The sequence below is a fragment of the Lithobates pipiens genome, unplaced genomic scaffold, assembly GCF_037356315.1.
Source record: "Lithobates pipiens isolate NorthernLeopardFrog02 unplaced genomic scaffold, aLitPip1_a1.2 Scaffold_16, whole genome shotgun sequence".
Taxonomy (NCBI): Eukaryota; Metazoa; Chordata; class Amphibia; order Anura; family Ranidae; genus Lithobates; species Lithobates pipiens.
In genome coordinates, this window is record NW_027507748.1 from 6,942,779 (window position 1) to 6,969,797 (window position 27,019).

General features: G+C 46.6%; 1 protein-coding gene across 1 annotated transcript in view; it reads right to left on the minus strand.

Moving 5' to 3' along the window:
- The window catches only part of LOC143981569 (uncharacterized), a 95,049-nt gene that overhangs the window by 32,063 nt on the left and 35,967 nt on the right, over window positions 1-27,019 (minus strand). Inside the window, exons 3-4 of the mRNA XM_077479531.1 lie at window positions 25,846-25,902; window positions 7,870-8,133 (exon numbers count right to left, since the gene is read on the minus strand). Coding sequence (XP_077335657.1) covers window positions 7,870-8,133; window positions 25,846-25,902 — 321 coding nt within the window. The remainder of the gene's footprint in view (window positions 1-7,869; window positions 8,134-25,845; window positions 25,903-27,019) is intronic.

Below are 27,019 nucleotides of genomic sequence, written 5' to 3' on the forward strand. Positions count from 1 at the left end.
CCTGTTCCAGCCCATCAGAGTACCCGAGTACCTGTCCCGGCCCATCAGAGTACCCGAGTACCTGTCCCGGCCCATCAGAGTACCCGAGTACCTGTCACGGCACATCAGAGTACCCGAGTACCTGTCCCAGTCCATCGGGGTACCCGAGTACCTGTCACAGTCCATCGGGATACCCGAGTACCTGTCACAGTCCATTAGAGTACCGAGTACCTGTCACAGTCCATTAGAGTACCGAGTACCTGTCACAGTCCATCTGAGTACCCGAGTACCTGTCACAGTTCATCTGAGTACCCAAGTACCTGTCACAGTCCATATGAGTACCTGTCACCGCCCTTCAGAGTACCCAAATACCAGTCACCAAACCATCAGAGTACCTGTCACCAGGCCATCAGAGTACCTGAGTACTTGTCACCAGGCCATCAGAGTACCCGAGTACCTGTCACCAGGCCATCAGAGTACCCGAGTACCTGTCACAGTCCATCAGAGTACCCGAGTACCTGTCACCAGGCCATCAGAGTACCTGAGTACCTGTCACCAGGCCATCAGAGTACCCGAGTACCTGTCACCAGGCCATCAGAGTACCCGAGTACCTATTTGCAGCCCATGTCTCATAGAATATACGTTGGGGTGTTTACTTTCTTGGTGTCCAGGACCTTCAAAAGTGTGATGGGTAGGAATGAAATGAGATGTGTCATTTATGCTCCTAGAACGCCTGAACGTACTACTTCAATGTTCAGCCTCTCTATGTGGCCAGGCTGTGTAAAAGTCCTACACATGTGGTATCGCCATACTCGGGAGGAGTAGCAGAATGTATTTTGGGGTGTAATTTTTGCTATATACATGTTATGTGTTAGAAATATCTTATAAATTGACAATTTTGTGTAAAAAAAAAATGCGTTTTAATTTTTTTCCACATATTCCAAAAACTTCTGGAAAAAAATTAACCATTCAAAAGACTCATTATGCCTCACAGATTATACGTTGGGGTGTTTGCTTTCCAAAATGGGGTCATTTTATGGGAAATTCCATTGTGCTGGTACTCCAGGGCCTTCAAAAGTGTAATAGGTGGTTGAGAAATGAGATGCGTCATTTTTGCTCATAGAACGTCTGAAGGTACTACATCAATGTTGGTCCTCTGTATGTGGCCAGGCTGTGTAAAAGTCTCACACATGTGGTATCGCCGTACTCGGGAAGAGTAGCAGAATGTATTTTGGGGTGTAATTTGTTGTATGCATATTCTGTGTGTGAGAAATAACCTGATAATATGACAATTTAGTAAAAAAGAAAAAAAAAAAAAAAAAATCTTAATTTTGCAAAGAATTGTGGGGAAAAAATGACAACTTAAAAAAACTCACCATGCTACTTACTTAATACCTTGGGATGTCTACTTTGTAAAAAGGGGTCATTTGGGGGGGTATTTGTACTTTCCTGACTAGTTAGAGTCTCAAGAAATGAGGTACACCTGATGTACTGAAGGCCTGATCAGAAGTGATCAATTTTCAGTGATTGGCACCATAGATTGTAGACTCTATAACTTTCACAAAGACCAAATAATATATACTAATGTGGGTTATTTTTACCAAAGATATGTAGCAGTATAAATTTTGGCCAAAATTTATGAAGAAAAATTACTAATTAGCAAAAATTTATGACAGAAACGAAGAAAAAGGCATTTTTTTCACAAAATTTACGTTTTATTTTATTTATAGCACAAAAAATAAAAAACCCACTAGTGATTAAATACCACTAAAAGAAAGCTCTATTTGTGTGGAAAAAAGGACACAAGTTTCATATGGGTACAGTGTTGGATGACTGAGTAATTGTCATTCAAATTGTGAGAGCGCTGAAAGCTGAAAATTGGTCTGGTCAGGAAGGGGGTGTAACTGCACTGTATTGAGGTGGTTAAGGATGGTCATGTCCCACTGGATCGACAAAAATCCACCTTCTCTACGCTCAGTGAAACTCACCCTACAGTCGCTGTTTCAACATGAAAGACTGGATACAATCCTATCGAATTTCCAATTAAATATAAAAATTTTTGCCAGATGGAGAAAATTTATTGAGTATACCTATGACACCAAGGAGATTTCATCGAAAACTTTATCCATTTAGATACACAGATTGGTACCTGAAACACTCAATCACAAATTCCTTGGGAAAACTTACAATTCAAGACCGCTCCAACCCCGGTGAGCCGGTGATATAAAAGATACCCCAATATAAAGGTAACCACAACCAACTGGATCAACTGAGCATACATAACCCCATAACTCAGCCAACTTTACAACGAGTAGTTCTGGATCGCAATGACCCTCTAATACAAGAGACCTATTAAAGTAGATTCCAATAGGGTCAATTTAGCAAGCCTCCACTTCTACAGGTATACTTGGGCAACGTATGTGAAACATGGCAGCCACCCCTTCCCTGCCCCTTTACTTTATTACATATGTCTATATTAAGATAATTTTGCTTTATTGTTCCTTTATCTAGACATGTGCAGAGTAAAATATTTCGTTTCGGAATTTCGTTTTCGTCCGAAAACTTAATTTATTTAGTTACTCCCGAAATTCGTTTTTATTTCGTTTTTCGTTCAAAACTTGCATTCGTCCGAAAATCCACATGAATTACGGTCTTTGAAGGCTTATGGTGTCTGTCGAATGTATAAAGAAGATTCGACGGAGCTAGTGTATAGCATACTTTAGAACCCCTATTAAAGTCTATGGGACTCCAACATTCAAAATCTAAAGTGCTCATTTTAAAGACTAATTTGCAAGTTACTGTCCTAAAAAGTGTTTGGGGACCCGGGTCCTGCCCCAGGGGACATGGATCAATGCAAAAAAAAGTTTTAAAAACGGACGTTTTTTCGGGAGCAGTGATTCTAATAATGATTAAAGTGAAACAATAAAAGTGTAATATTCCTTTAAATTTCGTAGGGGGGGGGTGTATAGTATGCCTGTGAAGGGGCGCATGTTTCCCATGCTTAGAACTGTCCCTGCACAAAGTGTCATTTATGAAGGAAAAAAAGTCCTTTAAAATCACTTGTGGCTATAATGAATTGTCGGCTCCGTAATACAGAGAACACTCATTGAAAGTCATTGATAAAAAAAAAAAAAAAAAAAAAAAAAAAGGAGTAGGGGTCCCCCAAATTCAATTACCAGGCCCTTCAGGTCTGGTATGGATATTAAGGGGAACCCTGCCTCAAATTAAAAAAAAAATTGATGTGGGGGTCCCCCTGAAAATCCATACCAGACCCTTTATCCGAGCACGCAACCTGGCAGGCCCTCCTGAACCGTACCAGGCCACATGCCCTCAACATTGGGAGGATGCTTTGGGGGTCTGTGACCCCTCAAAGCACCTTGTCCCCATGTTGATGAGGACAAGGGCCTCATCCCCACAACCGTGGCCGGTGGTTGTGGAGGTCTGCGGGCGGGGGGCTTATCAGAATCTGGAAGCCCCCTTTAACAAGGGGACCGCCAGATCCCGCCCCCCCCCCCTGTTTGAAATGGTAAGGGGGTACAAAAGTACCCCTACCATTTCACAAAGAAAGTGTAAAAAATAGTTAAATAAGACAAACACACTTTTGAAAAATTCCTTTATTAAAAAAATAAAAATAAAAAAAAGATTCCAGCGGTGGTAATCCACTCTTGCTATCCAGCGACGGACGGTCATCTCTCCAGCGATGGCTCATCTCATCCAGCGCAGTGAATACATCCTTCTTCTGTCTCCGCGGAGGAGACACTACAAGGATTCCGGCGGCCTGACGTTTCTTATATACGAAGGGCGGGGCCACCCGTCACCTGACCCCGCCCCCTCTGACGCAAGGGGAAACACGGGGTTCCCTGTGACGTATGGGTGACCCCACCCCCTCTGATGTAACGGAACCCTGCCTGTGTTACATCAGAGGGGTGCGGGTCACCCATACGTCACAGGGAACCCCGGGTTTCCTCTTGCGTCAGAGGGGGACGGGGTCAGGTGACGGGTGGCCCCGCCCTCCATATATAAGAAACGTCAGGCCGCCGAAATCTCTGAAGTGTCTCCTCCATGGAGACAGAAGAAGGATGGATTCGCTGTGCTGGATGAGATGAGACATCGCTGGAGAGATGATCGTCCGTCGCTGGATAGCAAGAGTGAAATACCGCCGCTGGAATCTTTTTTTTATTTTTTTTATTTTTAATAAAGGAATTTTTCAAAAGTGTGTTTGTCTTATTTAACTATTTTTTACACTTTCTTTGTGAAATGGTAGGGGTACTTTTGTACCCCCTTACCATTTCAAACAGGGGGGGGCCGGGATCTGGGGGTCCCCTTGTTAAAGGGGGCTTCCAGATTCTGATAAGCCCCCCGCCCGCAGACCTCCACAACCACCGGCCACGGTTGTGGGGATGAGGCCCTTATCCTCATCAACATGGGGACAAGGGGCTTTGAGGGGTCACAGACCCCCAAAGCATCCTCCCAATGTTGAGGGCATGTGGCCTGGTACGGTTCAGGAGGGAGGGGGGCCGCTCTCTCGTCCCCCCCTCTTTTCCTGCTGCCTGCCAGGTTGCGTGCTCGGATAAATGGTCTGGTATGGATTTTTAGGGGGACCCCCACGTCAATTTTTTTTTAAATTTGACGCGGGGTTCCCCTTAATATCCATACCAGACCTGAAGGGCCTGGTAATTGAATTTGGGGGACCCCCACGCTTTTTTATTTATTTATTTTTTTATTTTTTTTATCAATGACTTTCAATGAGTGTTCTCTGTATTACGGGAACCGACAATTCATAATAGCTGCGAGTGATTTTAAAGGACTTTTTTTCCTGCATAAATGACACTTTGTGCAGGGACAGTTCTAAGCACCAGAAACATGAGCCCCTTCACAGGCATACTATAGACACCCCCCCCTTCGAAATTTAAAGGAAGCCGGGAAAGCGCATCTTAGGGGGCGCATTATTTGTTACGCCACATCCTTTAAACGCAACGCTCTTCAACACTACAAATCGGCCAGCGCCAGACTACACACTGCTCAACAGCAGCTATCCTCCTCTAGTTCCTCTATACATCACGATGAATGGGTATCAGCCAAGTCAGCTTTTGATAATTGGGCTGACACCCTCGAACGTATGAAGAAGGCTCACTTGGATGCTACCCTTCACAGATACGGTAATAAAGCTGGGAAACTTCTTTCCAGATTGTGTAAAGGTGGCCATCGCCCTACACACATAACCTCCCTTTGCGACCACACGGGACGCACACACTCCTCCCCTCAAGCCATTAATGAGACAATGTTGCGATACTGCACAAATCTATATGCCCCAGACCCCATTTTACAAGAAAAGGCTCGGTCCTTTTTAGACAATTTGTCACTTCCCCCGTCTAGACGGAGCAATTGGAGACCCTCAATGCCCCCATCACTCTGTCTGAAATAGAGAAAACCATTCGCCATCTCCACTCACACAAGGCACCTGGCCCTGACGGCTTCACTAGTGATTTTTACAAAACCCATATCCATATCGCAGCACCCACACTTCTCTCAGTTTATTCCTCTATCTGGATGGGAGGTCCGTATCTCCCTTTCGGGAATCAAGCTGTCATTAAACTCATCTCTAAAAAAGGGAAAGACCCGCTACAGCCCGGATCGTACAGACCTATCTCCCTTCTTAATTTGGACGTGAAAATCCTCTCAAAGATCGTTGCCACAAGATTAGCCGATATCCTACCTCACCTAATCCATCCAGCCCAATCAGGGTTTGTCAAGGGTCGAACAGCCACTTTAAACATCCGTAAAGTTTTACTAGCTCTCAAATCAGCCAAACAAAACCCCAAGGGTACCTATGCCATCGTTACTTTAGATGCGGAGAAAGCCTTCGCTAACGTCAGTTTTGATTGGCTCTCCATGACACTCTCCAAATTAGGTTTCTCAGGCCCCTTCAATCACCTCATTAACTCGATGTACTCTTCCCCTACCGCTAGTCTGGTAGCGGCCGGCCTCCTCTCGCCAAGTTTCCCCCTACACAAAGGTACCAGACAGGGCTGCCCTTTATCTCCTCTCCTCTTTAACATCGCCCTGGAACCTCTCTCTAGATACCTATCCCATACGGCTCCCCTCCACGGTATAAAAATAGGAGGCATGGAACTCCACACCTCCCTGTTTTCAGATGATGTCCTTATCTTTACTTCTAATCCTGCGGCTGACATACACACCATTAAAAGTGTTTTCGATGAATTTAGGTTATGCTCAGGGCTCCACATTAACTATTCCAAAAGCGAGATTTTACCCATTGGCTCCCATTCCACCCCGTCCTGGGCTAGTGGCTCTCTCTTTTCTGTTGCCCCTTCCTTCATCACCTACCTGAGAATTAAAATTGGGAAATTGCCATCCTCTTTGTATCAGCTGAATTATCCCCCCTTGTTATCCAAGATATCCCAAGAAATGACCAACTGGATGGGTCTGCCCCTTTCGCTCCTGGGAAGGTGCCACCTAGTAAAAATGGTCAGCTTTGCCAGACTCTTATACCGTTTGCAAACTCTCCCACTATTGCTCAAGCACAAAGATGTTACTTCATTCGATTCGGCTATCTCTAAATTTCTATGGCACGGCAAAAGACCACGTATTGCCTACAAAAAATTACACCTTCCCAGGGGCAAAGGAGGTATCAGTTTACCTAATGTTCAACTATATTATTTAGCTTGTTTACTTAGAACTAGTCTAGATTGGATCACCCACTCATCCAGGTACTCTAACTTTGAATTGGAATCCGCTATGGCTTACCCGTTCTCTTTGTCTGCCCTATTGCATTGCCGCTGGAAATCGGTACCCTCCCCCCACCAACACAACCTTGTCTTCAGAGACACAGCGATAGCATGGAGGGAGTCTAGGAAGCTGGCCAGACTTCCACCTTTTATATCTATCCATCTGCCTATTCAAGGAAATCCTTGCTTCACTCCAGGTCTTCACTGCAAAGCTTTCTCAGTTTGGTCTGCACGGGGCCTGTCCCTTTTCTCCTCCCTTTGCGACCCGAATACAGGCAAGGTGATCAGTGAGTATGAGCTGTTTTTACAGTTTTTTACTCACTGATCACCAGTCTAGTGTAAACACACAACATGCCACACAGTGTAAACACACATGTCCCCAAAACACACATGTCCCCACACATGTCCCCAAATAATAAAAAGACATGTCCCCAAATAAAAAAAAACATATGTCCCACTAAAATCACATGTCCCAATGATTATCTGCACACATATGTACGTGATCACCTGCACACATATGTACATGATCATTTGCGCACATATGTCCGTGATCACACAAACCAATTATTATACACATAACAGCATTTTTTTTACCAAAAACATGTAGCAGAATACATTTTGGCTTAAATTTATAACAAAATAGAAAAATAGAAAAATATTGTTTTTTTTCCAAATTTTTGCTTTTTTGTGCTTATATCTCAAAAAATAAAAAACGGAGTCTTGAATAAATACCACCAAAATAAGGCTCTATTTGTGCAAACAAAATGATAAAAATGTCATTTGGGTACAGTGTAACATGACCGCGCAATTGTCATTGAAATTGCGAGAGCGATGAAAGCTGAAAATTGGGCTGGGAAGGAAGGGGGCGAAAGTGCCCTGTATTGTAGTGGTTAAGGATGCGGGAAGTTGGGAAGTTGCTCCTTCATTTTCTTTTGCTAACCAAAGCCCTCCCCTTCCTGTAAGAATATAACTTATTCTCCTCCCCGCTCAAAGCCTGCCCCCTACAACTACTGACCTATCCTGTGCCCTTAACTAGGTCCTAACAAGCCCCTTTTAACCCCTGTCATGCAGGCGCTACGTCTAGTGCATTCTTTCTTTTCACTCCGGGGCCTTTCTAAAGGGAAGGTCACACGTCACTCACCTGGACAAGGGTCTTGTGTCTGATTGGTGGATCTCTCACTTATGCTGTTCTTTGCTGAACATCTGATATTCCAGGAATGGGGCGGTGACACAGGAGGCACAGTGACACGGACTGTCCGCTCTGAGCTGGTGACATCATATACCTCCAATCCTCCACTCACAGTCAGGTAGATGGAGGGGTCAGTCCCGATCTCCACCCAGCAGGAGATCTCAACGCTGCCATTCTGGAGACACCTCACATCCAGGACTGGATCTGATACCGGAACTGAGAGACACAGAGATGGGGAGATCTGTAACATTGTACTATAATGAAATATGATTTCCCCTGTAATACCCCGTCCACCCCAATCCATTACAGTCATACAAAGTCACAGAATTCCTGAAATATCTTTGCTACAGAAACTTTTATTGCAAGATCCTAAAGGGGCCAATTGTGTGACTGGGATTCCTAGGCTTTAGTTGATCTCTAAAGGAGGGGACCAGCAGCCAATAAAAATCTACTCCTTCCTGGGGGGCGTGGCCAGCCATGGAGCAAGATGGCTACTTAACCACCCAGCTCTGCTCAGCCCCGGGACAAACAGCTGCTCCCATGACTTACCAGCAGCCGCTCCCTCTCCCTGATGCACCGGAGGGGAGCCCTCATCCTCAGCGACTGGACGGTATGTCCAAGAAGAAATACAACAGCCTTCACAAGCTGCGCCGCCTCACCGACTATTTCCCACAGCCGGCCATGCAATCATCCAAAGATGGCACCGGTGCAGTGCCTTGTGATCCCTCATAGGACACAGGCATCATGCAGGGACCTGCAGACAACTCGGAGCCCATGGAAAATCTCACATCAGAGCCTACCTCTCCCCAGCAATCACCTTCAGATAGAGGTGAGTGGGCTGCACTGTCCCCAGCACTTTCCCCTGCTAAGGAACTTCTGATTAAGAAGCAGCACTGGGATGTCCAGAATGCACAAACCCTGAGGAAAATCACTCAGACTGCCTAGCAGCCCTCCCTGCCAGTGACCAGCCAGCATCTGAGCACACACTAAAGCTCATTCTGCTTTCTCTGCAAAGAGACTTTCATAATGAACTGCGCTCCTCTATAGGGATGGCCGAACTATTTGCCCGGCAGTAGTTTTGCGTGTTCGCGATTCGCCCGATCGGCGGACTATTGCCTCTTTTCCCCCTGCGAACATATGTGTTTACAGTGTGAGAAGAACTTTGACCTATGATGACACATCCATCATGGGGTACAGGACAGCCAATTGAGACATTTCAGCACATGGACAATTGGACATTCCCCCTACCTTATAAATAGACCTGATCTGGCGGCCATTTTACATTCTGTCTTATGTCATTATAGGGAGAGGACGCTGTGTGGAGCAGGGAGAGACTGTAGTGACACAAATTGTACAGGGAGGGACAGGATGCTGTGTGTAGCAGGGACAATGAGTTTAATCACTAGCTATTACTATTAGGTCCACAAAGGTCCTTCTAAGGACTGGTATAGGTGTACAGAATATAGGGTTGTACACGTATAATATACTTTCTACCAAATATAGAAAGAATATTATACTTGATGCCGCCCTATTCTGCAGCTGTCCTTTATCAGGACTGGTATAGGTGTACAATATATAGGGTGCTGGTGCACTGCTGCAGATTATTGCCCTATTCTGCAGCAGTCCTTTATCAATGTAGGGACTGAGGTACAGTCTGAAAATCACTAGCTACTAGGTCCACAAAGGTCCTTGTAAGGACTGGTATAGCTGTACTATTTGGTGTGCAGAATATAGGTGTGCAGAAACGGTTCTGGGGAGCTGGGTTTTTTTTCACCACGCCAGTGGCTGCTCATGCGCGATGCATGCAGACTTCTGTTGCCATTTGATGAGATCACCAAACTGGTCAGTCGCAGCCATGGCGCCATCAATGAGATGGTACATTATGCCTTCTTTATGGAGCGTGCATTGTGTCGTGTCATTGATCAAGCCGTGGAGGAGCGGGAAGATGAGGAAGTTGCAATGCTGGATGAATTCCCGGGGGGGGGGGGTCTACTCTATCTGAAACAAGTGAATAACAGGAGTCTGAAGAGGAGTCAGAGGAGGATGGTGCCGGGGCGGATGAGGAGGAGCAAGAAGAGCGTGCTTTAAACCTTTCTGGGATCCCTGTTGTTGTGCGTGGATGGGGAGAGGAGAATGAAGAGGACGACATTATCCTGGATGATGAGCAGGAGCCAGGCCACCACACCGCTTCCAGTTTAGTGCAAATGGGGGCCTTCATGCTCCAGTGTTTTAATAGGGACCCCCGTATAAAAAGCATAAGGGTTAAGGACCAGTACTGGGTGGCAACGTAATTAGACCCCCGGTACAAACACAAAATGGCGGAAATGTTACCGTCGTCACAGAGGGCTGTCAAAATGCAGCACTTCCAGGCCTTGCTTCGAGAAATGCTGCATTCTGCTTTTGCGTGCGCTGGCAGAGGAGCAACTCCCACTCCCAGAGAAGGAGTTGCGGGTACCAATCCAACAGCGCCTGCAAGAAGAGGCCGGTTTGAAGATGTGTTGGTGACTTTGGATATGAGGTTATTCTTTCAGCTGACCCATCGACAGGTGTCATCCGGATCCAGCATCAGGGAATGCCTAGACCGTCAGGTGTCCGACTACATCGGGTTAACGGCCGATGTGGACACTCTGAGGAGTGATAAACCCCTGGACTACTGGGTGGGCAGGCTTGACCTCTGGCCAGTGCTTGCCCAGTTTGCAATAGAACTGTTGGCTTGCCCCTCGTCCAGTGTCCTGTCCGAAAGAACGTTCAGCGCAGCAGGGGGGATCATGACCGATAAGCGTACTCGGCTAGCTCACGACAGTGTTAACTACCTCACATTTCTAAAAATGAATGAGGCATGGATCTCGGAGGAATTCAACACATGTGACCAGTAGACCATGTATATGTCTATAAACAATTTTTTTAATCAAGCACACAGACCTTCTTTCTTCATTTGGCTCACTTCCTTGTCCAAAAAAAGCACACCGTACTATATGCCCGTACCCTCCTGTTTGAAGAGGTTGAGCGGTGTCATATTTCTACTGGGGCTGCTTATTATGAGGGGCTCCCACCATCCCTGTGCTGTGCTGACTTCCTCCTGGGGCTGCTTATTATGAGGGGCTCCCACCATCCCTGTGCTGTGCTAACTTCCCCCTGGGGCTGTACCTCTGCTGTGCATATTATGAGGGGCTCCCACCATCCCTGTGCTATGCTCATTATGAGGGGCTCCCACCATCCCTGTGCTATGCTCATGATGAGGGGCTCCCACCATTCCTGTGCTGTGCTGACTTCCTCCTGGGGCTGCTTATTATGAGGGGCTCCCACCATCCCTGTGCTATGCTGACATCCTCCTGGGGCTGCTTATTATGAGGGGCTCCCACCATCCCTGTGCTGTGCTGACTTCCCCCTGGGGCTGTACCTCTGCTGTGCATATTATGAGGGGCTCCCACCATCCCTGTGCTATGCTCATTATGAGGGGCTCCCACCATCCCTGTGCTATGCTGACTTCCTCCTGGGGCTGCTTACGGTGCAGGTGTCAGTGCTCTCTATCATGGTGCTGGTGTCAGTGCTGTATATCACGGTGCTGGTGTCAGTGCTTTATGTCACGCTGCTGATGTCAGTGCTCTCTGTCACGGTGCTGGTGTCAGATCACTCTATCACGGTGCAGGTGTCATTGCTGTATGTCACGCTGCTGATGTCAGTGCTGTATATCACGGTGCTGGTGTCAGTTCTGTATATCACGGTGCTGGTGTCAGTGCTTTATGTCACGTTGCTGATGTCAGTACTCTTTATCACGGTGCTGGTGTCAGATCACTCTATCGCGGTGCAGGTGTCATTGCTGTTTGTCGCGCTGCTGATGTCAGTGCTCTCTATCATGGTGCTGGTGTCAGTGCTGTATATCACGGTGCTGGTGTCAGTGCTTTATGTCACGCTGCTGATGTCAGTGCTCTCTATCACGGTGCTGGTGTCAGATCATTCTATCACGGTGCTGCTGATGTCAGTGCTCTCTATCACGGTGCTGGTGTCAGTGCTGTATATCACGGTGCTGGTGTCAGTGTTTTATGTCACGCTGCTGATGTCAGTGCTCTCTATCACGGTGCTGGTGTCAGTGCTCTCTATCACGGTGCTGGTGTCAGATCACTCTATCACGGTGCAGGTGTCATTGCTGTATGTCACGCTGCTGATGTCAGTGCTCTCTATCACGGTGCTGGTGTCATTGCTGTATGTCACGCTGCTGGTGATCATCTCCTGCACCCTCTTCTTTGCCTGCCCTGACCTTCCCTCTCCTCCATTGCCTTCATGCGCTCCACAGTCCTGAATTGTCAGAATTTCACATATAAAAAAAGAATGCTTGTAGTTGTCTATCCCAGACTCACCTCATACATGTGTTATGCCATTGGCCATGTGGTGGGACTATGTTTGCACAGCTAGTAATTATTTTGTGGCTGCAAATTTGACCTGTAGGTTTGCAAAGTTCGCCTCCAATTGAAGTCAATGGGGCCTGCCGCGAACGTTACGGTTCGCGAACTATCGGCCGCGTTCGCGGTCGGCGTCCGCGAAGCATCCCGTCGAAAGTTCGTCCATCACTAGTCTCCACTGCAATCTCTGCCACAATGAAGGTAATACAGGGGTCCCACGTAGTCTGGGGGTCCCACGCAGCTCTGATGGCGTTTCCCTTCCCCCCTGGATACCGGCGGTCCTCGTGCTAATGGAGGTGGGGGGAATGTGGTTGCGAGCCGTGCATGTCGGTGTGCACGGCGCTATACTGCACAGGCGCCAGGCGGCAGTTTTTAAAAGCCCAGAGCGTCAGGGGGCTGTAAGTGGAGACACAGGAGCTGTGGGCAGTAAGCATCCCAAGGGATTGGATCCAGGCAAACTTAAGACACCTACTCAGGTTGTGCAGTTTAAGCATATATATTTATTGTGAGACTTTAAGCACAACAGTGATTGCACTTTGTACTAGTACCTCTGCTTTGTAGCTTAGGACTAGGGATGAGCTTCGAGTTCGAGTCGAACTCATGTTCGACTCAAACATTGCCTGTTCAGCGAACAGTGAACAATTTGGGGTTTTCGCTGCAAATTCGAAAAGCCGGAACACCCTATACAAGTCTATGGGAGAAATCTAAAGTGCTAATTTTAAAGGGTAATATGCAGGTTACTGTCCTAAAAAATGTTTGGGGACCTGGGTCCTGCCCCAGGGGACATGGATCAATGCAAAAAAGTTTTAAAAAAGACCCTTTATCCGAGCACGCAACCTGGCAGGCCGCAGGAAAAGAGGGGGGGGACGAGAGAGCGCCCCCCCCTCCCTCCTGAACCGTACCAGGCCACATACCCTCAACATTGGGAGGATGCTTTGGGCGTCTGTGACCCCTCAAAGCACCATGTCCCCATGTTGATGGGGACAAGGGCCTCATCCCCACAACCCTGAGCCGTGGTTGTGGGGGTATGTGGGCGGGGGGCTTATCAGAATCTGGAAGCCCCCTTTAACAAGGGGACCCCCAGATCCCGCTCCCCCCCGTTTGAAATGGTAAGGGGGTTCAAAAGTACCACTACCATTTCACAAAGAAAGTGTAAAAATGGTTAAATAAGACAAACACACTTTTGAAAAATTCCTTTATTAAAAATAAAAAAAATAAAAAAAAGATTCCAGTGGTGCTAATCCACTCTTGCTATCCAGCGATGGATGATCATATCCAGCGACAGGGGATCTCTCAGTCCAGCGCTGTCCATACATCCGTCTTCTGTGTCCACTGCGGAGACACTGCGGGGATCGCAGCGCTGACGTTTCTTATATTAGGAGGGCGGGGCCACCCGTCACCTGACCCCGCCCCCTCTGACGCTGGTGAGGGAAGCCAGGGGTTCCCCAGTGACGTATGGGTGACCCCGCCCCCTCTGATGTAATGGAAACCTGCGTTAGCAAGAGTGGATTAGCACCGCTGGAATCTTTTTTTTTATTTTTAATAAAGGAATTTTTCAAAAGTGTGTTTGTCTTATTTAACCATTTTTACACTTTCTTTGTGAAATGGTAGGGGTACTTTTGTACCCCCTTACCATTTCAAACAGGGGGGAGGGCGGGATCTGGGGGTCCCCTTGTTAAAGGGGGCTTCCAGATTCTGATAAGCCCCCCGCCCGCATACCCCCACAACCGCATGGTGCTGTGAGGGGTCACAGACCCCCAAAGCATCCTCCCAATGTTGAGGCATGTGGCCTGGTACGGTTCAGGAGGGGGGCCGCTCTCTCGTCCCCCCTCTTTTCCTGCGGCCAGCCAGGTTGCGTGCTCGGATAAAGGGTCTGGTATGGATATTTAGGGGGACCCCCACGTCATTTTTTTTTTTAATTTGACACGGTGTTCCCCTTAATATCCATATCAGACCTGAAGGGCCTGGTAATTGAATTTAGGGGAATCCCCACGCTTTATTTTTTTTTATCAATGAATGAATGAATTGTCGGCTAATACAGAGAACACTCATTGAGTGTTCTCTGTATTACGGGAGCCGACAATTTAGCCGCAAGTGATTTTAAAATACTTTTTTTCCTGCACAAATGACACTTTGTGTAGGGACAGTTCTAAGCATGGGAAACATGCGCCCCTTCACAGGCATACTATAGACACCCCCCAGGTACGAAATTTAAAGGAATATTACACTTTTATTGTTTCACTTTAATCATTATTAAAATCACTGCTCCTGAAAAAACTGCAGTTTTTAAAACTTTTTTTTGCATTGATACATGTCCCCTTTTTTGAAAAATTCCTTTATTAAAAAAAAAAAAAAAAAAAAAAAGATTCCAGCGGTGGTAATCCACTCTTGCTATCCAGCGACGGACGGTCATCTCATCCAGCACAGCGAATCCATCCTTCTTCTGTCTCCACGGAGGAGACACTTCAGAGATTCCGGCGGCCTGACGTCTCTTATATACGGAGGGCCCCTCCGACGCAAGGGGAAACCCGGGGTTCCCTGTGACGTATGGGTGACTCCGCACCCCTCTGATGTAACACAGGCAGGTTTCCGTTACATCAGCAATTTTTTGCATTGATCCATGTCCCCTGGGGCAGGACCCGGGTCCCCAAACACTTTTTAGGACAGTAACTTGCATATTACCCTTTAAATTAGCACTTTAGATTGTGAACGTTCGAGTCCCATAGACTTTAATAGAGTTCGAAAGTTCACATGAAGTTTAGGTCTGTTCGCAGGTTCTGGTGTGAACCGAACAGGGGGGTGTTTCCTCGTAAGAGGGTCTCAGGGTGAGGTAACAAGGGCACTGGTAAATCACCGCCTAGATCTAGGGGTTCTAAAATGCCTGTAGATTACCATCCCCCCCTGAGAGACTGGAGCCAGCCTCACAGGATGAGCCAGTGCCCCTGTCAGGTTTTGCAGCCTCTCCTAATGTCTCAGCCCCGGTATACGTCACTGAGGACTCCCTTAGGGCTACATTGGAGGATTTTGAAGGGAGAATAATGAATTTTATTTCAGCTTCCCTGAAAGATAGCAGGAAAAGGGGTAGATCCCCTCCCTCTGCTGACATTCCTCTTTCAGGTGATTCTTCTGACAATGAGGAGAGATCCCTATCTTGGGACAGGGATCTTGAGCAGTCGGAGGAATCAGAGGAAGAGGAAAGAGTCCCCTCCTCCCAGGCGCTCAGAAAACAGGTGCAGTATTATACTGAATTGGTGCGTACCACATTCAGAATGCCTGCTGCTGAGGTCGCTACATCCTCTGTCTCTTCCCTGGGGGTCAGGAAAATCCCACAGACTGCCTTTTCCTTTACAATTCATCCCTTAATGGATAAATTGTTGTAGGAGGATTGGGGACATCCCGATAAAATGTTTGCTCCTCCTAAAAGGTTTTCTATGCATTATCCTCTGGAGGAAAGTTTCACCAAGAAGTGGGGGGTCCCATCTGTCGATGTGGCTGTTTCTTGCGTGAATAGAAACCTGACCTGTCCGTTGGATAATGCGCAGGTATTTAAAGATCCAACTGATAAGAAGCTGGAAACATTGTTGAAAGCCTCCTTTTCCATGACTGGCGCTGTAGTGCAACCTACAGTCGCAACCGTGGGGTTGTGTCAGTTCCTCAAGGAACAGGTTAAGCAGATGCTTGGCCTCCTTCCCAGTGAGGAAGTGGAGAATTATGCAGAAATACCTCAAATTCTGTGTTTTATGATTGATGCGATTTTGAATTCTGTCCAACAAGCATCTCGTTTGTCTCTCCTGTTGGTACACATGCGAAGGGCCCTATGGCTAAAGAATTGGGCAGCTGAGCTATCATGCAAGAAGCATTTGATTGGGTTCCCATTTAAGGGGGAACGTTTGTTTGGAGAAGAATTAGACAAATTCGTCCAAAAAATGTCAGGGGGTAAATCTACTCTCCTTCCAGTCAAAAGGAGCAAACGTCCATCATTTAGGCGTGCTCTCTCTCCCAGAGCATCAAGCTCTAAGCAGTGGCGACGGCTTTCTCAACCCTCCTCTACAGGAAAGGCTCAAGGCCAGGCCCAGGGGCAGAAGAAATCCTGGGGGCAAAAGCCTGCCAAGCAGAGCCCAAAAGATTCCTTGTGAAGGGGCGCCCCCGCTCGGCCGAGTGGGGGGAAGGCTCCTGCTGTTTGCGGAAGCCTGGCTGGAAGAGATCCGGGACAAGTGGGTGATCTCTTCGGTATCTCTGGGCTACAGCCTAGAGTTTCAGGAGATTCCACCTTCTCGCTTTCTAAGGTCAAGGATCCCCAGGGATCCAGTAAAGTAAATACCGCTATTTCTGGCCTTAGATCACTTACTATCCCAGGGGGTGATAGTGGAAGTGGACCCAAAAGAACAGGGTTCAGGGTTTTACTCGAATCTCTTCACCGTTCCGAAGCCAAATGGAAGTGTCAGACCTATCCTGGATCTGAAGGATCTGAACCGGTTTTTACGCATCCGGTCCTTCCGAATGCAGTCAATCCACACTGTGGTCTCCTCCCTGCAAGGGGGAGAATTTATGGCATCAATAGACATCAAGGATGCATATCTTCATGTGCCAATTTTTTCCGCACACCAAAATTATCTAAGGTTCGCGGTAGAGCGGCGCAATTTTCAATTTGTGGCCTTGCCGTTCGGGCTCGCTACAGCTCCTCGAGTCTTCACAAAGATTCTAGACCCTCTCTTGGCAAACCTAAGAGCTCAGGGTATAGCCGTCATGGCTTATCTAGATGATTTGCTTCTCATAGAGAAAATAGTAGCGCTCCTGAACCACAGCGTCACCAGAACGCTAGAACACTTGAAACGCCTAGGTTGGATTATAAACCTAGAAAAGTCATCTCTACAGCCTGCTACCAGGTTGGAGTACCTGGGTATGGTCATCGACACCGCTCAGGGTGGGGTCTTTCTACCAAGGCCAAAAGCCTTGGCCATTGGGGGTCTGGTGCGCCTAATTCTGTGCAGAAGATCTTCCCCTATTCGGTGGTGCATGAGACTATTAGGGAAAATGGTCGCCTCCTTCGAGGCCGTTCCATTCGCCCAGTTCCACTCAAGGCCTCTGCAAAGATGCATCCTTGCGGCTTGAAACAGGAAGCCCCAGGCCTTGGATCTTCCTATGTGTCTATCCCCAGGGACACACAAGAGTCTCGTTTGGTGGTTACAAACCGAGAATCTGCTGAAAGGCAAAACTTTTCTTCCTCTTCCATGGAAGATTATTACGACAGATGCCAGCCTAACAGGCTGGGGAGCAGTGTTGGAGGAGACGTGCTCGCAGGGGAGATGGTCTGCGATCGAGAAGCTATTGCCCATAAATGTCTTGGAGATCCGGGCAGTTTACATGGCTCTCATGAAGTGGTCTTCCAGAATATGGGGTCTCCCTGTTCGGGTTCAGTCCGACAATGCCACAGAAGTGGCCTATATCAATCACCAGGGCGGTACCAGGAGTCTGGTTGCACAAAGAGAGGTGAATCGCATACTTGTCTGGGCAGAGGAGCATGTTCCATGCCTTTCTGCAGTCTTCATTCCAGGAGTGGAAAATTGGCAGGCGGATTTTCTCAGCCGCCAGCAGTTGTGCCCAGGAGAATGGGCTCTGCACCCCGACGTGTTTCAGAACATATGTCACAAGTGGGGTACTCCAGACATAGATCTGTTTGCGTCCAGGTTCAACAGAAAGCTGGACAAATTTGTGTCAAGGACAAGAGATGCACTTGCTCAGGGGTCAGATGCTCTGACAGTTCCCTGGGATCAGTACAATCTGATTTATGCCTTCCCCCCGAGCCCGCTACTGTCGCGGTTCCTGGGAAAAGTCAAGAGGGAGACAAAATCGGTTCTTTTGGTAGCCCCGGCTTGGCCCAGGTGACCATGGTACGCAGATATCATGAAGTTGGCAGTAGGCAGGCCATGGATCCTCCCTCCCTGGCCAGATCTGCTCTCACAGGGTCCAATTTACCATCCTGCTTTACACAGTCTGAATTTGACGGTTTGGCTGCTGAGACCCATATTCTGAGAGAACGTGGGCTTTCGGGGCCAGTCCTTTGTAATCTGGTCAATGCCAGAAAGCCGGCCTCCAGGCTTATTTACTACAAAATCTGTAAGGCATATGTTTCCTGGTGTGAACCCAGGGGATGGCATCCTAGAAAGTATGTCATTAGCAGGATCTTGGCCTTCCTCCAGTCAGGCCTAGAAATGAATTTGGCCGTAAGCACTATCAAGGTGCAGATTTCGACCTTGTCAGTGTTTTTTCAGAAGCCACTTGCATCACATTCCCTGGTGCGAGCTTTCATCCAGGGGCTATGCGGATAAGACCGCCAGTCAAACCTCCGGTATGCCCTTGGGATCTGAATTTGGTTCTCTCAGCTTTGCAGGGGCAACCATTTGAACCTTTGCATCTGGCTTCATTAGTTCCTTTGACTAAAAAATTGGTTTTCTTGGTAGCCATATCCTCGGCTAGAAGAGTATCAGAGCTAGCAGCTCTCTCCAGCAAGGAGCCGTATCTAATTATTCATAAGGACCGGGTGGTCATGCGTCCCAACAGGTCCTTTCTACCTAAGGTGGTTTCGGGATTCCATTTGAATCAGGATGTAATCCTACCATCCTTTTTTCCGGACCCACAGTCCGCAGAAGAAGAATCTTTGCACACTTTGGATGTGGTAATGGCAATCAGTATCTATATTCAGGCAACTGCTCAGATAAGAAAAACTGATTGCTTATTTATTTTGCCGGAAGGCCCAAGGAAGGGCCAGGCAACGTCAAAATCCACTCTCTCAAGGTGGATTAGACAGGTTATTTCTCAGGCCTATAGTATTAAAGGGAAGATCCCTCCTTTTCAAGTGAAAGCGCACTCAACCAGGGCTGTAAGTGCTTCTTGGGCAGTGCATCACCAGGCCTCCCTGGCTCAGATCTGTAAGGCTGCAACTTGGTCATCAGTCCACACATTCACCAGATTCTATCAGGTGGATGTCAGAGGGCAAGAGGATATCGCCTTCGGGCGCAGTGTACTGCAGGCTGCAGTTTAGGTCCTCCAGCCCATGGCGGTCTATATTTATGATCTGTGTCTCCCTCCCCTCAATCTGAGCATTGCTTTGGGACATCCCACTATGTAATGAAGCTCCTGTGTCCCGTGATGTATGATCAAGAAAATGGGATTTTTATATACAGCTTACCTGTAAAATCCTTTTCTTGAGAGTACATCACAGGACACAGGGCTCCCGCCCCTCTTGGGTTTTACGTGGTTCTTATTGCTTTGCTACAAAACTGAGGTGCCTCCCATATGGGAGGGGTTATATAGGGGAGGAATTCTCCTTAATTAGGGTCAACCAGTGTCCAATCACCAGAGGTGCCTATATAACCCACTATGTAATGAAGCTCCTGTGTCCAGTGATGTACTCTCAAGAAAAGGATTTTACAGGTAAGCTGTATATATAAATCCTATTTTTTTCCTGCTTTTTCCCCCTGTTTTTCCTTTTGTTGTCTTGTTTCCTTTTCCTTCCTTTTATTGTTTTCTTTTTTTTTTTCTCCCCCTCGTTTTCCTTCTTTTCCTCTTTTTATTTCCCCTTTTTTTCCTATTCATCTCTTCTTTTATTTTGGTTCTCTCACTCCCCCCCCCCCCCATCTTTTATCACTGTTCTTCAGTTTCTCGTCTTTCCTAGCTTGGCTCCTACACACTAATGCCGCTTACACACGACCGGACTTTCCGTCTGAATAAACTCTGACGGTCTTTCCGACGGAGTTTCCGACTGAGTTCCGCTGAAACGGACTTGCCTACACACAATGACACCAAAGTCCACTTGTTTCGAACGCGGTGACGTATGACGGGACTAGAAAAGGAAGTTAAATAGCCAGTAGCCAATAGCTTCCCTTGCGTAGTTTTTGGTCCGTCGGACCGGCACACAGACGAACGGTTTTCCCGATAGGAATTGATTCCGTCGGAAAGATTTAAGACATGTTCTATTTCTAGGTCCGTCAGAATTTTTGAAAAAAAAAAGTCCGCTGAAGCCCCACCCACGATCGGAATATCCTATGAAATTATTCCTTTTGACCTTTTCCGCTCCGGTCGCGTGTTCGCGGCACTACATTTTCCTTATCACAGTGGTATACCTAATGCGGTGCTGGCCTTACATCACGGGTTTCCGTCATGGCGACGGCAGCCCCGCAGGTAGGCGTCCTTCCGTTACCCTGTTGCTATGAGCGTCGCGTGCATGTGCGGCATACGTGGCGAGTTGTGATTTAGCAGCCGGAGTTACTGAATGGCAACCTTACCTCTGGGTCCTACTGACCGCTATTTTGGATCGGGGGCGTCTGGTTGATGTGCCCAATCTGTTGCATACACATTGACGCTATGCATTCCCCCGTATTGGAAGTTTAGTAATTCAGCCTGCCTAATGTTACTTGGTTACTATTTATTTTTAATGATATTTGGTGGGATTTGACGTCATAATGATGACACAGTGGGGGGGGGATTGCCATTTTTTTTTCAGTTTATGCATGTTCTGATTGGTGGTTGATGTATTTATATTGCTTTGACACTATTACACTTTATCACATGCCTGATGAAGGGGCCCTGCGTGGCTCTGAAACGTGGCACTTATCTCTGTAATGTGGTTGCTCTACAATAAAGAAACCTTCTGCATGGTGATTGCTGACCCATGGAGGAAGGCCCATAGCTAGGAGGAATGAATAAAGCGCAGGGCTGGCATGACAGGGTGGAAGGGGAACCACACAGTTGAGGGTTAATGTGCCAAAAAAGATAGGTGGTAGTTTCTCACTTACGTGATTGGTGAGTAGAGGGGGGTGATGGGGAGGAGCGAAGGAGAAAATACTGGAGGAACGAGTGTTACCATAGCAGTTGATGTTGGGAAGACATCAGAGGAACGTCCCGCCCTCCCTCCCTGAGATAGGGTAAGTTGATTTTTCGGGGGTAGGCGTGGAGATGGCTGTTGGGACCCCTTGGATGGGGTTAAAAAATATCTGTCGGTGGGAAACAAGTGGAGAACCATCGTTGGTATGGTGTCCTCTGGTTGGGTGTGGTCCTCTAAGAGGGACCAGGTAGTGGTAGACCTGTAAGGTCTGTGGGGGAAGTGTCAATGTCCCCGAGTCGTTGTTCTTGCAGCTGTGGACATTTAGCTTTGGTTTATGTACATTTAACTCCAACCAGAGTCATGTGTTAATTGGTGACTGCGCGATCATGCAATGCTGTACACAACCATAATTTATATTTATTTATTTTCACACAAACAGAGCTTTCTTTTGGTGGTATTTGATCACCGCTGGGTTTTTTTTGGGGGGGGGGGGGGTTTTGCGATATAAACCAAAAAAAATAACAAATAAAAAATATTTTTTTTACTTTCTGCTATAAAACATATCCAATAAAAAAATAAAATGTCTTCATATATTTTGACCAAAATATATTGTGCTACATGTTATGGCTAAAAAAAAATCCCAATAAGTTTTTATTGATTGGTTTGCATTGGTTTTTATATATATATGTATATATATATATATATATATATATATATATATATATATATATATATATATATATATATATATATATTTTTTTTTTTTTTATTATTATTATTATTATAATGGGGCTGGGATGGTGTAGCAGAAAATCTGACAGTAACTGACCTGGGGGGGGGGGGGGGGGTGGGGGATTACTAACTGCCACTAACATCACTAGTGACTCTAATACAGTGATCAGTGAGAATACTATACACTGTACTAATAAACATGAATATAATACTTACAATCTCTGTACTTACCCCTATGGGTTGGTGTAGGTATCTGGGGACCCCCTCTGGGCTTCCAGATTCCCATAATTAGCCTCAACAAACTTCCACATTCCTTTTGGGGCATAGGATGTTAGGAGGAAGCCTTTTTCATTAAACATAGGGGGGGGGATTACCCCCCAATGTTGAAAGGCATGTGGCCTGGTCAGGTATAGGCAGGAGGGCTTTCAACATTGCGAGGTGACCTTGCAAGGGAAAAAAGACACCCCCCCCCCCCCCTGCAAAGTATGTTGTCTCCACGGTGAGGGCTGAGGGCCTTTTCCTCACATCCTGTCCCTCAAAAAGGACGTGGGGGATTTGACTAGGGATATTATTGCTCCATTGATGTGTGGTGACACTTGTCTTCCACAACACCCCCAACACACTCACTGGTACGAACTGGGCACATAGACAGAAATGATTTTTTCTTTGTCCTTGTGTTGAGCCTGTGTTAATCAATTGAGATCAATACAGGTCAACGCACCTGGTGTGAATGAGGCCTAAAGGTTTTTCATGAAACTAGTACCTGGCAGTCCTGCTATCAGCGTTCATGTTCAGGCATTTCTTGTTGTAGGCGGCTGCCCTTCTGGGTTTTGTCTATAAGTGGCCGCGCAAACGTCCATTATGCGGCATGGTTTGCAGTTGTCACTATTAGAAAACAACACCCTTAGAAGTGTTTGTGGGAGTCCTCCGTCAGTGTGTGGGTGGAGGACTCTTGTCCAAGGTGTTCCCTGTTGATGGTCAGTATTATTCCTTTTGTTCGCAATAAAGAAAGATATAACTTACTTGTTTTTTTGGTTTCCGAGGGGCCATGGCTGTTGCTGAAAAATACACAGCAAGAGCAAAAAAATAACAGCTAGATGTAGTGCGGAGGGCAGTGACTGACTGAGGAAAGAGAAAAGTTGACAAGTGGATGGTTGACATGTCCAGGAATATTACATAAGTAGAGAAGGCAGAAGAGTGAAGATCGTGCATAGGAAGGGTGAAGTGACTGGAGTTGTGTACAAAGAGAAGGCAGCTGAGAGAAGGTCATGTCCAGGAGGAAGGATGATGAGACTTTGGTTGTTGTATACAAAGAGAAGGTAGTGGAAGGAAGCCCATGTCCAGGAGGAAGAGTGATGGGACCAGTGTTTTTGTATACATGTAGAATTTATAGAAGAGAGGAACATATACATGAGCAAGTGTGATAAGATCATGTACAGGAGGTAAGATGATGTGGCCGGGATTGTTATGTATGAAGAGAAGTCGGAGGAGTGAAGACCATGTCTAGGAGGAAGGGTGATGTGGCTGGTGCTGTAATGTACAAAGAGAAGGTGGAGGAGTGAAGACCATGTCCAGGAGGTAAGAAAAAACTAAGGTCTGGGGTGACCTCCCACACACCTCCATCCCTAAAATACATGAAAAAAAACACAGAATAGCCCCAAGGAAAGAGAAAGAGAAGGTAGAGATGTGAAGACTATGTCCAGGAGGAAGGGTGATGTGACTGCAGTTGTTATATACAAAGTGAAGTTGGAGGAAAGAAGACCATGTCTAGGAAGAATGGTGATACCGGGGTTGTTATGTACAAAGAGAAGGCAGAGGAGAGAAAACCATGTCCAGTAGGAAGGGTGATGTGGCTGAGGATGTTATGTACAAAGAGAAGGTAGAGATGTGAAGACCATGTCCAGGAAAAAAGGGTTATAAGATCATGTACAGGAGGCAGGATGATGTGACTGGGGTTGTCATTTACAAAGAGAAGGCGGAGGAGAGAAGACCATGTCCAGGAGGAAGGGTGAGGGGACAAGCGTTTTTTGGTACCTGGATAATTAATAAAAGATGGGAACATATACAAGGGGAAGTGTGATATGTAGTTGGTATTGTCATGTACATAAAGAAGGTGTAGGAGAGAGGAACATGTAGAAGATGAAGGATTGTTGTGTCCTTGGAAAAGTTGGAGAAAAGAAGAACATGAGTGAAAGGGTGACGTGATTGAAGATGATGTGTACATACAGAAGATAGACAATAGAAGAACATGTACAAGAGGTAGGATGATGTGCCCGAGGTTGTCATGTACATAGGGAAGGTTAGGGAGAGAGGAACATGTATGAGAAGAAGAGTGATGTTTTCAGGGTTGTTCTGTACATGGAGGATATGAGATAGAGGAGAGCATGCAGAGGAGAAATGGTAATGTGACTGGGGTTGATGTGTACACAGACATGTCCACCAAAGATACTGGTATCTAGTGGGCTACTTAAACCTAGCCTCTGCATGACACCATTGGTGAGTTTCTGTTACCCCCGATTCTGAACCTGCTTGATCCTTTTATTGACCTGCTTCTGGACTGTGCTTGCCCGTCTATGTTTGCTGACGATCTTTGTTACCAACCTTGGCCTGTACTTCTGACCAAGATTTCACCTATCGATTCTGTACTTTTCCGCCTGCATGTTGCCAACCTCGGTTTGTCCCTGAATTGATCCTGCACACAATTTGGTACCTTCCTACTTGACCATTTCCGAACTTGGATTGTGACCTGGCTCTGCTCCGTACTGAACTTGGTGTATTCTGGGTGCCCCCACTCTTGTACTTACTTGTTTTCAGTGATCCCAAGTTCAAGTCTTCGGTTCCAGCTTCCAGGCGCCTGTGGCCTTCCATTGCCCTGGCATCCCTGTCCCAAATTTCAAGGACACTCGGATGGGAATTGTACATGAGCCCATCCTCATCATATCAGGTTTCCAATACAGGTACATGACACCGGGTTAGTTGCATTCATAGAGAGCTTAAGAGGGGCGATGAACATGTATGGTAGGAAGGGTGATGTGTCCAGGAATGTTGTGTTCATTGAGAAGATGGAGGAGAGAAGACCATGTATGGTAGGAAGGGTGATGTGTCCAGGATTGTTGTGTTCATTGAGAAGGTGGAGGAGAGAAGACCATGTATGGTAGGAAGGGTGATGTGTCCAGGATTGTTGTGTTCATTGAGAAGGTGGAGGAGAGAAGACCATGCATGGTAGGAAGGGTGATGTGTCCAGGATTGTTGTGTTCGTTGAGAAGGTGGAGGAGAGAAGACCATGTATGGTAGGAAGGGTGATGTGTCCAGGATTGTTGTGTTCGTTGAGAAGGTGGAGGAGAGAAGACCATGTATGATTGGAAGGGCGATGTGTCCCCGATTGTTGTGTTCATTGAGAAGGTGGAGGAGAGAAGACCATGCATGGTAGGAAGGGTGATGTGTCCAGGATTGTTGTGTTCATTGAGAAGGTGGAGGAGAGAAGACCATGCATGGTAGGAAGGGTGATGTGTCCCCGATTGTTGTGTTCATTGAGAAGGTGGAGGAGAGAAGACCATGCATGGTAGGAAGGGTGATGTGTCCAGGATTGTTGTGTTCGTTGAGAAGGTGGAGGAGAGAAGACCATGTATGGTAGGAAGGGTGATGTGTCCAGGATTGTTGTGTTCATTGAGAAGGTGGAGGGGAGGAGACCATGTATGGTTGGAAGGGTGATGTGTCCAGGATTGTTGTGTTCATTGAGAAGGTGGAGGAGAGGAGACCATGTATGGTTGGAAGGGTGATGTTACTTGGGTTGTTTGTGTAAAAAAGAGAAGGTGGAAGAGAGAAGAAGGTGTACAGAAGGAAGATGATGTGTTTCGGGATTGTTGTGTACATAGGGAAGGAGTGTCCACAGTCGGATTTTGGGTTGTTTCCCACTGTGTTCTCTGGGGGGGGGGGGGATTATTTCTTTTGTTTATATAATGTACAACTTACTTGTCCCACTGCTGTATGTTGGACCCATGGTGCTGGTGGATGTGGGACTGACCTCATCTGTGAAAACAAAACCATGAAAAAAAAAATGAATGAAACACGGTGTTACAAATGACCTATCCTCCTAAAGAATGGCAGACAATGGACTGGTGTTGGCTGTTGCTTTAGCAGTGTGACATTTTACCACTAGAATTTAAAGCGCGAAGAGCCTCGAACTGCAGGAAGAGTGCCGTGATATGAAGAGGTGGATGAGAAGAGCGCATAGGTTGAAGATTGATGTGATCTGGGTTCTTACATACATAGGGAAGGTGAATATGGCCGGGAAGGAAGGTGACGTGACTCATATTTCTATAGGTTTTCATGAGCCGCTGAATTATAAGATAGACCTGATGTACAATGGGCACCTTGTGGTGTCTTATCTGCACTGCCTGTGATGGTTCACATGAGTTCTTCCTTACTTTAGGTCTGTGTTGAACATCACAAATTGTAATGCAAAATGGCGTTATACAAATAGGGGTGAATGATTCATGAACAGTTGGCAACCACTTGGGCTCTGGATGGACAGTTGGATAAATGGTTCTATATTTAGGATGTATCCAATCTATAAACCAGAGGCTCTGGATGGACAGTTGGATAAATGGTTCTATATTTAGGATGTATCCAGTCTATAAACCAGAGGCTCTGGATGGACAGCAGGATAAATGGTTCTATATTTAGGATGTATCCAATCTATAAACCAGAGGCTCTGGATGGACAGCAGGATAAATGGTTCTATATTTAGGATGTATCCAGTCTATAAACCAGAGGCTCTGGATGGACAGTTGGATAAATGGTACTATATTTAGGATGTATCCGGTCTATAAACCAGAGGCTCTGGGTGGACAGTTGGATAAATGGTTCTATATTTAGGATGTATCCGGTCTATAAACCAGAGGCTCTGGATGGACAGTTGGATAAATGGTTCTATATTTAGGATGTATCTGGTCTATAAAGAATTTTAAAGTATCCCTACGTATTCTCGCTTTTTTACCTGCCCATATAAATTTTGTGAATCTAGATCTCAGATCTCTCAAATATCTTACCGGGAGCTTTATCGGTAGGGTCTGGAACAAATATAACAGCCTCGGCATTACATTCATTTTGATTATATTGATTCTCCCAAACCATGTAAAAACCG